The sequence below is a fragment of the Carassius carassius genome, chromosome 15 (assembly GCF_963082965.1).
Source record: "Carassius carassius chromosome 15, fCarCar2.1, whole genome shotgun sequence".
In the NCBI taxonomy this organism is placed as follows: Eukaryota; Metazoa; Chordata; class Actinopteri; order Cypriniformes; family Cyprinidae; genus Carassius; species Carassius carassius.
In genome coordinates, this window is record NC_081769.1 from 18,239,596 (window position 1) to 18,256,695 (window position 17,100).

At 36.1% G+C, this 17,100-nt stretch overlaps 1 protein-coding gene across 2 annotated transcripts; it reads right to left on the reverse strand.

The window, feature by feature from the left end:
- Positions 1-1,946: 1,946 nt before the first annotated feature.
- On the reverse strand, positions 1,947-15,165 carry LOC132158351 (tuftelin-like). 2 transcript variants are annotated; one of them, XM_059567729.1, is made up of 12 exons: positions 14,976-15,165; positions 8,833-8,913; positions 7,582-7,683; positions 7,390-7,476; positions 7,233-7,298; positions 7,068-7,145; positions 5,431-5,541; positions 4,590-4,813; positions 4,373-4,478; positions 4,193-4,276; positions 2,702-2,796; positions 1,947-2,584 (listed from the first exon to the last, which is right to left on the reverse strand). In XM_059567729.1, exons 1-12 carry the CDS (start codon positions 15,030-15,032, stop codon positions 2,512-2,514), a joined length of 1,164 nt encoding a protein of 387 aa, XP_059423712.1. In that variant the 5' UTR covers positions 15,033-15,165; the 3' UTR covers positions 1,947-2,511. The 2 variants fall into 2 exon arrangements, with proteins under 2 accessions (XP_059423712.1, XP_059423711.1); XM_059567728.1 differs by lacking the exon at positions 14,976-15,165 and having other exon boundaries at positions 8,833-9,096.
- Positions 15,166-17,100: the final 1,935 nt, after the last annotated feature.

Here is a 17,100-nt window from a genome sequence, read left to right on the forward strand (position 1 = left end):
CCCCTTTAACTATCCAATTTTATACTAAGGCTACTTCAGTTTGAGGTTTCTAAATAAGAGCCTGTCCAAATCAATGAGAAGAGCTTGTCCAAATCAATGAGAAGAGCTGTGCAGAAAAATTTAGGAGAGAACAATATTGTTCAATAACTTGAGTGCTACTGATTATTTCTTTTCAAGTGCAATTGTAATTTTTAAATGAGCTGATGTAAATGTGTCTATAGGAAGAAAAGTGTGGTTTGAGTCATGAATTGGATATGGTTGTTGTATGAGAGACTGTCTATATTGACTTTCACTGTATTTTAAAATCTTATCAGATCTAATAAATTGTCTGCGTCATCTGTACTTGCGCTGTTCTGCCAGTAGTGGTCTCCTCTAGCCAGACATCACTGGTTCAGTATGTAATCCAGGGCTGTTCCTGGAGAACTACTTACCTGTTCAGTTCAGTGCAGCTCTAACCCTGCTCCAGCAATATTCTTCAATATCATAGAGATTCTAAGTTAATGCATACAATACGAAATTTTCAAAAGGTTTTTTTTTCTTTCATCTTATGCTCACCAAAGCTGCATTTTTTTAGTTAAAAATAGAGTTAAACTGTAATATTGTGAAATATTGTTCCATTTTAAAGTAACTGTTAGCTATTGTAATATATTGTAAAATGTAATTTATTTCTGTGATGCGAAGCTGAATTCTCAGTATCATTACTCAAGTCTTCAGTGTCACATGATTCTTCAGAAATGTTTCTAAAATGCCGATTTGGTGCAGAAGAAACATTTCTTATCAAAGTTTAAAACGGTTGAGCTGATTCATATATGATACTTTTTTTCCCCCAGAATTATTTGATAAATACAAAGTTCAAAAGAAAAGCGTTAATGTGAAATAGTATATGACGCTGTTCCATTTTAAATGTATTTACTATGACTTACTATCAATTTAATGCAGAATTGCTAAAGAGTAATATCCCACAGTAGGATATCTATTGGGAACTTGAAGATAAAATATGGGGACAAGCAATGTGAGGGGAATAAAATAACGGTATATTTCATAGGGTATATATTTAATTGTTTTTATGATGCCATAAAACTAACCATATAACCATAAACCACATTCTGTTGCAGACTCAGAAAAGGCTAGGCAAAAACAATAACATTCATGAAACTCATTTATTTAAATATACAAGATGCCATTCATTCAAGCATTGCAAACCACTCATTTTTACTACAAAAATATTATAACAAAAGATGTTACATGCTAATATAAAGCCTATCTAAGAAATTCACATATGGTTAAAAGTTCACACAAAGAGAAAATATACACACTATCTACAAATGTGAAGGTGGATAGACATGGTTATGAAGTGCATTATTCAACACAGCCCTGCCCAGAAATGAAATAAACAAAGCATAAATAATCTCTGCTGTGGTATTATTAATGGTTCACATGATATTACTTTGAGGAGAGCAGGTGCAATCGCATCACTTCTTTAACTAGGTGTTATAAAACCGGTTTACTGAATGTTGGAAATATCTGAGCAACTGTAGATTGTGCTGGAGAGGCTGGCTGGACTGGATAACAGAGGTCACACCGTGCCCTACTGGCCTGAACTGGTCTGGCTCACTGGAGGACAAGCGTTACATTCTTTCAAACTTATGAAACACTCACAAGACGTCTTTGTTTTTCATTGGAGCTGAGTCACTGGATTCTCCCTGCTGTGTGTCTCTTTGGTTGAGAAAAGCATGTAGAGCAAATATAAATATTTGTAGCATTTTTTGTTTCATGATGAACTTGACTTACTTGACCTTCAGTTCTTTCATCATCAGTTATGAATGAGCTGAATTATTGTAAAAATAGCAATAGCAACAGTACCACAGAAAAACATTTCCTGCCTTTACAAATAGATACAAAAATCCTTCATCCTCCTTTAATTCACATACCTTTGTCCTTCTTAAAAAAATAAATAAAAAAGGTCCCCATCCATTGTCTCTATAATTTTAACAGATTTTCATCTGTGATTTCTGCGAACTCAGAAACCCACTAAAGTTTAGCCGAGCTAATACCGAAGGAGATTACGAGAGATAATGAGAGCTCAATGAGGGTGTTTAGCAACACAATCTGTCTGTCTGTTAATGTTGAGTGAAAGACATCGACTTCAGAGGGCCAGCCTCAAATAAATACCTAAATACCCCCAGAATCCATCTAGAAGCCCTTTTCTCAGAATAATGCAAAGATGAGTTCTTCATTTGTTTTCTTCATTTGTCTTCATATTAATGGATATGCTCTTTAACAGTCCCTGGCCTGTCAAATCTACATGGATAATTCATAGTCAGAGTATGTAATAATGGCAATTACAGTAACTCTGCACTGTTAGAAGTAATCTTGCAGAAAAGGCTTTTAGACACTAAAGCAATAACATATCATTTAGTGAACGTCTGTGATGGTTAGGTTGCTAGTATTCCTCTGCACTGTGGATAGTGTGGTTGTCATAACAGAGCTGTGATGTTGCTGTGGTAATGTTCATGATTTAATTTCAATGACCTTGATGAAGGGGAGGCTCTTGTTGGTCTGGGTGGATGGTCTCAGTGGTTTGCTGTGCAGAAGACATTAATTGAATTTGAATGTGTGGGTTTATATGTCCGTTATCAAACATTTGTGGCTATTTGCATAACATTTTTTGCCTGTAGCTATCGGGATCATTTGCATGTACCTGTAGACAATCTGCGCATTGCTGTCTGATGGCAGGTATGAGTTTGACCTTTGACTCCCCAGGTAGTAATCCATCTGATCACGCATTTGTTTGTTCTGTAAGCAGAGCACATTCACAAAGGTCAGACGTCAGGAAACATTCATGAAATGATTAAAGGGTGAGTTTACTAATCGCTTTGTACGTGGTAAAATTAATTATATTTAAAAGAAACATTTGTGTGCATTTTCATGAAAATTATGATTAGGGAAAATAATTAAGAAGAACTAAGGTTAGGAACCAAGAACTGATTCTTTTTCAGAAATGGTTTAAAATATCAAATCTAAAAGACTCAAATCAGTTGGTTAATTTTAGTGAAAAAACAGTATAACAAGTTTAGTCCGATTCCTGAATAAATGACTCTAAAGGATCGGTTCTTTTTTTGGTGGCCACAATTATAAGAACAGCAGTATTATCATCATCTTTCAAAAATGATTTAAAGTCAGTTATTTCTATCTTTTGCTGTAGTGTATCATTAGGAAATATCAGTTTACATTTCCAAACATTCATTTTGCCATTAATTGTAATAATCTAGTGATACGTTTCTCTGACAACAGCCAGTGCTGCACACAGAGATCTGATCTGATCATCATCCAGTCTGTCTGGAATAACATGAAGAAACAGAACAAACTGAGACAGACTCAATCCAGAAGAACTGTGGCAGCGTCTACAAGATGCTTCAAGAAACCTATCTTCAAAACTACCTGAAAAACTATGTGCAAGTGCACCAAGGGCAAAAGCTGCTTTAAATGCTAAGGATGCTCACGCCAAATGTTGATTTAATTTAGTAATAGAAGTTAATTGAAAAAGAAAATTTATTTTTGACACAAGTGCCTAAGCCATTTAAAAGTACTATAGCTTTGCAGGTAGGTTTCTTGAAGCATCTAGGAGATGTCGCCACAATTCTTTTGGATTTAGTCTATCTCAGTTTGTGGACAGAAATAAGTGACTTAAAACCATTTTTTTATATGGTGAAAATACTAGTGTTCTAATCATTTTGGCCACCACTTTAAGTGAATAAAACACACACAGCACAACCAGTGCAGATTCCCGAATGAATGACTCTTTTTAGTGAATCAATCAAATACAGCCTACAGTATGCATTATGCTTATTAATGAATCACATTTTAACACTTTGTTTAATATTTTAATACATACACTGTAATTACTAAAGTTGTAAAAATAAAAAATATATTATTTGGGTACAAGAAATTAAAATTTTAGTCTTTCTGCTTAAAATTTTTGTTAAATTCAAATTGTACAATATTGTACAAGCAATTTTTTAAAAATGGTTTCTCCTACACCAATTTTTTTTTCCAGTAGTTAAGTAGTGTAGTTAAGGGCAATGATCTGACTGAACTCTGCAGTAAATGAATCGTTAAGGAACCTGAATCATTCAAAGGAATCTGAACTGAATTGCCGGGAATCATGTTTGTTTATATCCTGTGGACTGACCTCTGCCTCCAGCATGGCCACCTTTTCCTCCAACTCTCTGATCACTCTGTCTCTCTCCTGAATCACCATGCGTGAGTTCTGAAGCTAGACGAAACACGGATGGAAAGCCTGAGTTAGCAAGTGCACCAAACAAGACAAAACTTTGCATGAGAGTCTGCCTTTGTGTGCATAAACACGTACCTGTTCAATCATTTGCCGCAACTTTCTCTGTTGACTCTTGAGCATGTCATCCAAGTGATGAATCTTCTCTTTCAGAATAGCATTTTCCTTTTCCAGCTCTTCTAACCTATCAAACGATTAAGCGACTGTTTATAGCAAAACCCAAATGATGCTTAAAGTTAAAAAGGCAACATAACATGACAAAATCTGTAAAATATACATGCATCATGTCCCCTACCTCTCTCTCCCTACATGGCCCTCCTCCCTCAGTTCACGCAGCTGCAGGAGTTCGGCTTCTTTGGTCATGAGTTGGTCTCTGAGGGTGGAGCTCTCCTGCTCCATACCGCCCATGAGACGCTGCAGATCCTCGATCTGCTGATCCTGCTGCTCTTTGCTCTGCTGAACCCTCTTCAGATACTCGCTCTGCTCAGATAACTGCTGCTTATACTGCTGTGCCTCCGCCTACAGCAACAAAGAAAAACTCCATCATAAGACATTTATGTTTAGCTGTTATCTTTCTGCAATACTTAATTCTGACTGGTCAACTGATATTTATTTATATGTCACTATAAGCAACATTTTGGAAAAGGAAAAGGAGAAAGAGTAAACAACTTCAGTATGATATAAGACCCCTCTATCAGAGTCCTGACCAGCTTATCAGTAAAAAAAGATTTAATTTATAACAACTTGTTGCGACACCTACATTTTGTAAACAGAGAAAGTTTCAGGATGTTGAAAAAGATTAAAAGTTTCAAGCAGTTTAATTTTTCACTGCCTCATTTAGACATCCGCTGTTTGCTTAACACTGAAATCCATGACGCATAAGACACAAGCAGTAGCCGATTAGGAAACTGCACATCATCATGAAAGAATGTGTGCTCTCACCCCTGCACACACTGTTCTTTCCCAACCTGGATCTGACCCAGATGCCCAGCAGGAATGTCTGGCACTGCATAGTAAAACTCACCTCTCACCTTCTCTGAAGACAATCTAACAAAGGGTCCTTTGAGTGCTCTCATTAGGATCCTTATATTTTAAGAAAGAAACAGATGATGGAAGGTGCATGCTAAGTGACTAACCAGCAGTTTTTCTCTCTCCTCCTGGTGTTTCTTCTCGGCCTCTTGGAGCTGAGCATACAGACGTTTACTGGCCTCCCTCATCTTCTCTTTTTCCTGTTCATCCATACTATCCTGAGAGAGAATAAAGTGACAAAACTTTAATGCAAAGAATCTGGAATTTGTTTGGTTACAGTCAAATGTGTGTTCATGTAGTTCTCACATGTGTTTTGAATTATCTATGCAACTCAGCAGTTTAGGCAATAAAAAAAAAAAGTAGCAAACCGTACTCATTTTTGAACCAATTCACTATCCCACAGTTCCAAATTACAAAATTATAACAAATTACAAATTATGTCTATGTGATACACGCCCACATCTCTCCCAGTACTTATTTATAGATGTGTGTGAAAGCAAGAGGATAATGTAAGTTAGACAGAAAGAGGGAGGGGCCTTCTCTGTGTGTGCGTCAACAGGGTGTGTGTTCTAACAGTAAAATACTGATGTACGCTGTCATACTGTAGCTCAGCTCTTCCACCCGCTCTCCTGCTCTAACCAGAAGCACACATCCCGTTGGGAGGCTAATCCACGCTATTCAATCCAAAAAAGAATGTGCTGCTGCCACATTTACTTTCACCAAGCAACAAAAGCTAAGAATTTAAAGAATGTGATAAACCTGTTAAACAAAAACCGTAGATTATAAAGAACCACGGATAATTATTGCAGGTGGTTTAACGTGTTCCCTGAGCTGTGCATTTTCGTTTGGTTTCCTGGGTGAATTAATTCCTGTCTCCTGGATGACATAAATACTAATGGGTGTTTACCACTGTGGCTTTGTTTATGTGTTGTGTGCTAACAGATTGTTGAGATTTGTAATGTAGGTGTGAATAAGCAATTACCTAATTAACACCCAAGGGATACAGATATTTTTTAAACTGTATATTATATAACTTAGCTGAACTGAAGCATGCTGGTCATTTCAAATAGATGTTTGTAGAACAACTGAAATGTTCTTTACTATTGCTCATAAATCATGTCTTACTTTAAATCGAATAATTTGTACAGGTTTGTGTGAGGAGTAGGTTTGGGTTTAGGGGAACAGAAAATATCTTTGTTATGAAATATCTATGAAAATGAAGGCTGACCGATATTGACATTTTGTTTTAATAAGTTGATAATTATTGCCATGTTGTGGCTGATAACAAATAAATGGCAGATATAAAAATCTGGTGCTATTTTCTCTGTATAAATAGAATTATATAAAATGAAATAAAATAAAAATACAAACTAAATCATAAAATAAATACACTAAATGCTAAAATCCACTGTTTTAAATGCTATATGTAGTATGTATGAATTTTTTTTTATTTCGATAATTGCCAAAGCTTACATTCAACAACTTTGCAGTTGTTTCACATACTAAAAGTGAATTTAGGCATCACAATATAAAAAATTACAGTATGAAAATTTGTATTCATTTACATATTTGCTAAAGATTACATTTTACAGTTTAGAAAATACTGTTTAGAATTTAATGGCAATAAAGGTCCTCTAAATGTAAAAATAGGGAAAATGAGCATGCACTATTAAATATCCAGTATCGACTGATAACCTGCAAGTGTGTGTGCTAAGCAATATTGCACATACGGTCAATGTCTCACCTGTCTCTCTAAACCGTTTAGGGCCTTTGTTAGTGCTGAATGAGTGCCATTAACTTTTCTGGGACCAGATAACACCAGCTGAGGGTGAGAAAAAAAGAGTTAGTCAACATTTTATTATTAATATAGCTTAAAAGAAGTATATTCTGACTGTGTTTTTTGTCTCACCTTATGTTCAGTCCTGTGACTTTTAGCTGCCATCTGCTCTCTGAGGTTTTTCAGACAGTATCTCACCTGCACACAGTATAACAGTATTAATACACATGTTCTGAAACATTTAAACATAGAAAAGTGGGAAATGATACTGAGGATTTTTTGCTCTGACCTCCTGTATTTGTGAAACTTCCTCTGAAAGCATCTTTAGACTCTGTTGGTGTCTGGCTTGTGCCTCTTTGCGGTCTTCCAAATATACCTGACAAGTAAACACAAATGTTTTAAAAACATGGGCATTGACATCGCTTATTTCAACAAGGGCCTGAATGAAATATAAATAATAATGTTATAAAGAGAGACCCACCTTGATGACCTCGCCCTGGTCCTCAGACTGCTTGATCAAATCAGACTTCAATGGCTGTCTCTCAAAGGTTGGTTGTACCAAAGCAAACGCTCTGCCAACTGGCTGGAATGACATTAGAAATCCATATTAGATCCCTATTGCATTCATGTGTTATTAACTTCACCTTCATGTCATGCAACAGTTAAAGGCTTGATCAGGAGGACTTCTACCCATTAAAGTAGTATGATGTCTTAGTTTTCTATAATTTACATAATTATTTCGACACAAAATACAGCAAAAAATATTTTATATGATTCATCTATATTTCCAATTAAGAACTGAACTCCAATTTAATTTTTTTCTCAGAATCAACAATTACATCGGCATCTAGGCATGCAGAAAACAAAAGCTTCCTCTAAACAATAAGTATAAATAACTCTAAAACACAAAGAGTAGCAGGAAACCCCTGAAGAGGAGGAATGGGTGCAGAATGTGGCAAAAGGGACATGGAAAGTTATGCAATTTCTGGAGTCTGAAACAATGAGCCTTTGGTTCTACAAGAACGTCCCCTGGAACACAGCCACATGTTCCTTGTGTTTATAGAGCTTTGGCAGACAGACAGACAGAGGGAAATGGACCAAGGGGAGTGTGTGTGGGGTGGGGGTAATTCCACTGAAGTTAATCCGATCTGATTCTAAAGAATCACTCACAACATAACCAGAAATAATCAGCTCATAAACAACAGTAGAGATAAGCATACAATACACAACTTTAAAACATGCAATACTGTATCATTGGCCAGCAAACCAGTCTGAACAACTAGCATTTAGAAAATAGGTAATAAGTCTTACTTTTCATATTCAGATTAGACTAATTTACATTTTATGTAATGTCTTTAAAAAAAATAGATGACTAAGCAGATAGTCACTGATATGAATAAACAGATCTAAATATAAATACATACTCAACATATATTTAGGTCATGCTCAATAATACTAACATTGTCCCGGTGTTATACTAGAACATTCTGGCATAACTTCAGCTAAAGCATAAACATCAGAGATTTAGTGCAGGAATGGTTTCAAACAGGCACTTTTTCATTCTTCTAAAACCTTCCCATGGTCTAAAACACGAAATAAATTTTTTAATCATACATAAACGCTTAAAAACACTGAATCCGAAGCTGAATGTGATATCTGAACATGTCAAGACTAGACCATCTCTATTTGACTATGTGTAAAATAGAAAGAAACTAGAAAGAAAGACATGTACCTTATCTGCGGCAGGTGGCTGGTGCTGGTTCTGGTTCTGGTTCTGCTCGTGGAGAGTCAGTCTGAGCTTTCTGTGACCGTTCTGAATAACGACATGAAGAGAAGCACAAATGTGAGAGAGGGATGCAACAAAGAGACCGTTATAGAAAGCAAAAGGGTGGGAGCTTTGTGGATGAGAGGAACATGTGGGGAGGAGAAACTGAGTAATGCCCTCTGAGAGAGAGAGACTGACTGGAGGCCAGTTGCCCATTAAAGTTTGGCAGGGAGGTCTGTGGATACTTAATGTGAAAGCGAAAGGCATTTACAGTCCAGTATCTAGGATATATACAAAGTCTGATTTGATTGGTTCCTCAGCTTCTGGAAAATTCTTGAGCCTTGCAGGCTTCGCCTAAACTTTGTGTTTGAATGTAAATTTAAATCGTCACAAAGATGGAGGTGGGACGCCACAAATCTAAACGGAACAATGCGTTCCAGCGCAGAACGGAATATCACCATGACAACCGGGACACCCATCAACAACATAAACTATGTCTGTTGGACACAGGAAGAGACAGAGCAGAGACTATACAGCTTTGGCAACCACACAAACAGATGAGACGAAACACTCATAAGACAACACTCATACAGTACAAAAGATAACTTCCACATAACCAAATGAAGAGAAGTTTAACTGAACAACCGTATATGGTATTCAAGAACATAATCTGATGAAATATGTAAAACAGTCAACATTGGACAGCTGGCTTTGTGTGTCCATGCAGAAATCCAGAACATTCTACTGACTCTAAAAGTAGTCTGTGTAAGTCACAGTGGGACAAGAGTTTCTGAAAGTGTGAGTGTGGTAGACAGCGTGCACAAACTGTGACATGTTTATTAAATATGTGTGAGACAGGCCCAGTCCGACTGTGAAATGGTCATCACTGGGGCGAAGATCAAGAGTCTAAAAAGTCAGAGCAAAGGGGACAGAGGACATTTACACTTTCACACGAGACACAATTGGTATTAGATTAGATGGGATTCATATTTACTGTTATTAGGGCAGGTATTTTTTTTTTGCAATATTAGGGTACAAATAATGTGGGTATAGAAGCCAAGAGACCAGTTTGTTACAAATAAAAAGGAAAATAAAATAGGAGGTGAACAGTGATTATGGGGTATAATGGCAGATGACTGTTTTAGTTAAATTGATTCATAACAATACTGCAAATTATTATTATTACCTATTACTATATCATCCCTTCGTGATCATCTAGTAATAGGTAATAATGAGACAGAATATGAGATACAATAAAAGGCAAATTACTATAGTAAATGAAATTCTATTACATTATGTGATTAAGTAATCAAGTATACTTCTATTCCTATGATTTTTTATCGATAAGAGTTTTTATCTCACAATTCTGAATTTATATCTCACAATTTTGAGTTTACCTATCAGATTTGCAAGTTGATGTCTCACTGTTCTGAGGCCTAAAAAAAAAAAATTGTTTGGTTCCGGTTTCCGACCGACCCTGTCAATTTATGTGCGACCCAAATTTATTTTATGAGACTGGGGAAGAACGGTCTTTCACACATCGTTAATTAAATTACAGTTTCCTTTAAATGCTGTTTTACACTTAAGTAATCCGTTAAAAACCATTAAGTATTGCATCAAAACCCTTTAACTGTCAATTCCTAAAGTGAGCTATAACTTAAGGTTTGGAAATCGTAACATTAAGAGAAACACGGGGGGGGGGGGGGGGGGGAGTCAACAATATATCGCGGAACAGAGAGGGCACTGACAACATGCTGACAGACAGGACATTAACATTACCAGCTTACTTTTAATATGAAACAAAGTCTCATTTGGTTATTTCACCTTTCAAATGTGGTCATTTTTTTTAAAGAAATGTAAACAATAAATACCGTTTTGTGGCTCTTGAATGTGTCGAACAGATCGCTGTAAGTTAGATCATCAGTTAAAACTAACTGATCGTCTCTTGCTTCAAAATCAAATAAACCACATAAATGAACATAACAAAGAATGTTGTTTGACTACAAAAAGATGTCTGTACACTCCGTTTTTCAAGTTCAAATCCTCCATGTTAATCTACTATGAGATCGCCTGTCAAACTCCCGCGAAGGCTTTCTGTGTGTGTGTGTGCGTTTTGCGTGTCTATGGCAACAACAGACTTTAAACGGGAATACAGAATCACTGTCGTAAAAGTACCGGTACACACATTTAAAATCAGCGCGCGCGCGTGTGTGTGTGTAAAACTGCCACTGGAGAAAAAATTAAAATAAATTAAAAAAAAAAAAAAATCCCTACCGACCAATGACCTCAACTGACAACCAACCGGAACCAAACTTTTTTTTTTTTTTAGGCCTGAGTTTAAATCTCTAAACATGTATTTGCATAATGCATACAAAAAAAAAAACATTCTCACATTTTTCTTGCAATTCTATGAAAAAAGTCAGAGCTGTGAGATTTACTTTGATCAGGAACTGACTCCAGTATATGTGAAGTAGCTCTGTCAGAGATAAAGCACTTCCAAATCAGTGTCTGACACTAAAGGAGGAGGCTACAACATTGAGTCTATAATGTCTCTGAGCATGTGGTTCAGAGTTCAGCCAGCCATCTCAAGGGAAAAGGACGTCTGTATGTTTACAGAATGATGTTTGACAGATGTCGATTGAATTCTTTGCAGCTGACCAGTCTTTTGTCTAAAATCAAGACACAATTACAACAGCATCTGTTGTAATTTCGAGATCAGGCAAATATTAAGTCATGATCAAGACAAAACAAGATAAGCATGATTCTATACAGTTCACCAAATGACCACAGCACACTCTGTAATCAACATGTAATCAACATGTTTTGTCAAAAACATTCCATGTAAAGCTGGAAGTTACACACCACTGTATTACATGTCACAAAGACGTATTACATTATTAGTCTGTGATGCAGGTTTGTAAACGCAATCTGTCTGAGTAACATTACTATTGTACCACTTACTAAATCACTAGACAAAACACAGCCACACCTCAACCCACCTGGCCAAAACAACACACTTATCGTAATCCCATAAATGAGACAAAACAACGACACCGCAGCAGGAAGACGGACAGACTCGATTTAAGGCAACAGAATAGTCGGTTTCAACAAAACCACAACAAAATCGACAAAAGGTGCTTTAGGATTCTACACTAATTCAAAGTCAATGAATTATGCCTTAATACATTTACCTGAACAAATCTACAGGCACTACTGCAGTGAAGTCCTGTGACTGTGTGCGAATCGGGTGTTTCCACAGAAGGCAAAGCAGCATTTAGAGAGTTCGAGATCAGTCAAGTTCAACCCCACACCTCAACCCAAGAGAAAAACAAAGACACAACACACACCTGCAAAATGACACGCACCAAGCACAAAACAGTTTTCATGTCTGTAATGGGAGAGGATTAAAAAAAATCTATTTGGAAAGAAGTTTGTAAGGATTATGCTCTGGGCATCAGAACAGGTTATTCATTACAACAGAGCATCAAATACCAAAACTCTGATAACACGACATCTCTCTTTCAAATGGACATTTAAACATGCATACAAATATGCATGCAAAGTCTCTGACTGACAGGAGAGGTCATTATTTAGAGATTATATAAGTGCTCTGTGAGATTTGCATATTGGCATTGGCACCAGGGTATTAAGAAAACAAATAGATGATTAATAAGAGATGGAGAGAGATGGCGCGCAAGGTGTTTGTTCACTGGAAATCAAACCAGGTCAGAGTGAAACCTGAACGCAGGTGTAAGGTACAAAGCAGAGAGAGAACGAGAAGAGCTTCAGGAGAGACAGGACATAGAGAAAGGATGGTTGAAAAAGAGAGGGAACATAGGGGGATTGTATGAGAGTCGTGAGTGGAATGTGTCATTGGATACAGGCCTCTGGCCCTCTCAAAGAGACAGACAAAAGACTCGGCTAATCACACAAGCATTTTTAACTCGGTAAGAAGTATAGGTCACGCGAGAAATCTGAATAGCTGCTGGAAACCTGAGACTGAATATAGACAATTGTGACTTTACACAAAAACTGAATCTGAGTGAACTGAAACATTAATGATAGCACCATTAATCATGTTAGAATGAAGAGAATTGGGATTTTTTTTTTTTAAGAAAATATTAAGTTAATAAGTAACGCCAAAAGTCATTATCGTCAAATCGAAAATTTCTCATCCCACACTTGGGGATGGAGGCTTTATGTTGTTTCACCGCTGTGTCCTGTGGAACTCTGTCACCCCAAGGCCACACAACCAAGCTTTCACATAGTGTGCATATTTGTAACTACTGTATTGTATGTACTCTTTATTACCCCAGCATAAATAACAGAGACACACAGAGGGCTATCATCAGTGCAATCTGCTTCATAATATGAACTTGATGAGAGAGGCAAAATTTGTACTTTCACACAAGCCACATAAAAAGTGAGTAAATATAAGTTTTAAGGTAAATATTTGTTGTTTGACTCCCAAGCCTACGCCAAAAGCGAAAAAAAGCATTGATCAAGGGAGCAGTAAATAAACAAAATATATAGAGTAGATGGAGTAGAGAGAGAGTAAATATACTTACACAGCAGGTTGAGCAATGGTTTAATTTTTTTTTTAAGCAGGAATTCCTTACATAACCACAGATCATTTGGTTAATCTTGAAAAAAAAAAACATTTTGTTGGCTTTTACTTCATATAAAAAACAGGGAGTTTTTTGTTGTTGTTAGGGAGAGTTTGTCATCATCTCCAAATCAGTTTCTAAGTATTAAAGTGAAAAAGTGTAACCACACTTTATTTTAAGGTTCAGTTGCTATTATTAACTACTCACAATTTGCTGCTTATTAATACTTAATAGGTATAGTTTAGGTATTGGGTAGGATTAAGGATGGTCATGCAGAATATGTGCTTTATAAGTAGACTAATAATAAACAGCCAATAAGTTAATAATAGGCATGCTATTACGTAACTAATTAATAGTGAGAACTGGTCAATACACTAAAGTGTTACCAAGTTTTCATTACCCTGATCTAATAGAGAACTACATGGATTCGTTAAAAGTAATCTGTAAGTGCATGACTCTCCAAAAAAATGCATCTCAAATGGTCTTTGACCTTGTGATGCATGACAAGTCCATTAAAGAGCTTCCTGTTGAATGATGTCCTGTTCTCATAATAGCAAATTTTTTTTTTTTTTAAAAACAGTGGCTGCTGAAAAACATAGGCTACAATATGGTGCATTATCAAACCAGACTTTTGAATCAGTCTGAATGACTATATTGTTAAAAAGGAAGGAAACCTTCCACAATCAAGCAAATACTTGAGCCCTGTCTCACGTCCTGTATTTTCTTGCCCACATTGCATGCAAAAAGCATGAAATATATATTATGTGAAGCCATAAAACCAGTTAGGGCACACGGCTGCCCAGCAACCTGATGGAAAGCTCATGTTAATAATCATCTAACCTGCCATTACAATTTTTAAATACAGTTGCCTACTGGTTGAACAGACATGGACACAGCTGGTATTTGGCTTAACTGTCCCCTGTGCTGGCACAAATGCCTCTTACAGGTTATTAGGGAAGCCAAATATCAAGTAAGTGACATTAAACCAGATTAAGCATCTGTTGTGTATACAGAGAAGGGCAAAGGGAGGGAAAGGAGGGTTCGTGCAGCTTGCCACTATAAATAGTGTTAATTAATAAAGGGTCACATTTAAACTGAGTTAACTTGGCTTTACAAACTTCATTTTGACTATAAAAATGAATGAAGCACTGTTCCTTGTAAATAGGCTTGAGGGAACACGTAGCTCATTTAATATTTGACCAGGAAGATGCGTTACAGAGGATCAAAGTTCTCTTTTATGACGAGAAGACGACCCAGAAACCTTTGGCACCACGTGTTAACATTTCCACTCAAAACGAACTATTTTAGTCATATTTGAATCAATTTCACTTGTGCTTATTCAACCACATTCATATAGGCTATTATATATTGACAATAATTGTATGGGTAACTTTATTTCAGATAACAACCAGACCGGTGCAAAACTATGCAGACAAATTAAAAAACACTTTTTTTTTTTTTCAAGAGATAGTAGACCTTAAGTAATGAATAATTGGTACATACCATTCTGTCATCCCGGTTGATTTCATCAAATGTGCACATACTCCCCATTCGATTCATTTTGGCTTAATGTATAAAAACTCAAAAGACAACAGTAGCTGAAAAACGTCAGATAAGCGCGTGCGAACTCGTCGCAGTTGTGTGTTGTGTTCTGATATCGTCAGTCACGCTGAATAATAAATATCCACGGCGCAGGTCTCGCCGCGAGCTGAACGGTTCTGTCAGACACTCCTCCCCTCCCTACCTCCCTCCCTCCTTCTCGCAGGTTTCACGAGTCGTTACAAAGCGTCAGAATGAAATCTGTCGTGTGACCTCATTGCCTCGGCAACTCTCTCCGTTTGTTTCGCCTCAGCCCGCGGGAACAGCGTCATGTGGCGTGTACACCTGAGCGACACGATCTCATTCCACTATCCCGAGGTTACGGAAAATTAAGCAATGCTATTTGATGGAAAATAACTGAAAAGTTAGTCAGTTTCTTCAGAGAGACCTAGGCCTTCCTAAGGAAAGTCTGCAGACACGCTTTAAAAGCAAAAGACAAGTCGAAGGACATGAAGTGTAACTGCATAAAAGTTCTTAATTTTAACAGCTAAACATTAATTAGCTGGATATTTGTTGGATAACTAGTAATAATAACAACATCGACAACAAATGATGATGATGATGCTGATGATGATTATAGAAATATAATAAAATAAAACAAAAACTGTAAAGGAAATAAGCCTATATGTGACGTTAGTGTCTCCATATAGACCTGAATTAAAGAAAAAAATAATTGAAAAAAATTAATGAATAAGTATATAACAATAATCAATCACTTAATTAATTTATGAATAATAGAGAAAAAGAAAATCAGACTCAAGTGAGGTATAATCGCCTATATGTGAGTAATAACCATTCACCTCCATTCCATCTCTTAAGTCCTATAATTTGATATTTCACACTGTAATTAATTTGATGAATACTGAAAGTACATATTTAACAAGTTTGCATCACTGTGGTCCAGAGAAACAAAATATATCCCTATCTTCAGATGTCTATATCAAGGCTGTTTAGCTGCATCAATTCTGTTTAATTATATAATAAATAGCATAATAGTAAATCAAATAAATCCAAGAGTCGTTTTATACAAAACCATTTGTGTCTCCCATATGAGTGTGTGTATAACAATGCATCACACCCCTGTTATCAGTTTTCTCTTTTAACAACAACGAACTGTTCTATAAATCAATAAAACGTTGTCACTTTGTCATTCTTTTCAAAGGGGTAAAGTTTTGAAGGACATTGTTTTTAGAGGATGATTGTAAAATGTCATCACTGTTACCTTGATTTTGTAGTAAACTAATAACTATAACTATAATAACTATAACTATTTAAAGTAGATATGTATCTACATATTAACATTCATTTATAAGAATCATTTTGCAGTCAAAATGAACTATTAAAACTGAAGTCGAAATTATATCTGGTTCTTAAGTCTCTCAAATAATATAAAAGTAAAAGATCAGTTTACAGCAATCCCATTTGTGTTAATAATATGTCTAAATGCAACAAGTTCTTCCAAAAGCTTTAAATTGTATTTAAATTTAGATTGTTTAATTTGTTAGGTGATAAACAGAAAAAAGCATTCATGAAAATTTGCCAGAGGCATTACACTGACAAACCCGACCCCTCCTTTTAAAAATGGTTTCAGCGATGTGTACATGCAATTGTGCAACAGTTGATATTAAGCAATAATTTTCCACAGATTGGCACAAATCAGTGATACTATACTCTGTGTGTTCAAGGTGTGGATTTTGACTCCTCTTTGTAAAGCACAAAAAGATTCAGCATTTAATGGAGTGTTTGCTGTATATACTGTAAGTTATCTGTTTTTCTGGTAGTGCACCAGAAGATGATGTTATTTGACTATGATGATTAGATCTGTCCATGATATTTTAAGAAAAAGAATAAAAAACCATGATCATGTGACAGTGATAGATAACACGGAAAACCACAAGAAGCTTTTCACAAGAAATGAGCCCTACCCCTGTGTATTGTTAATACTACATTCTTCATTCTACATAATACGTTCTACATAATTCAGAGAGTTCTTGATAAACTTGCTGCTATGATGACACTGGAATCTATC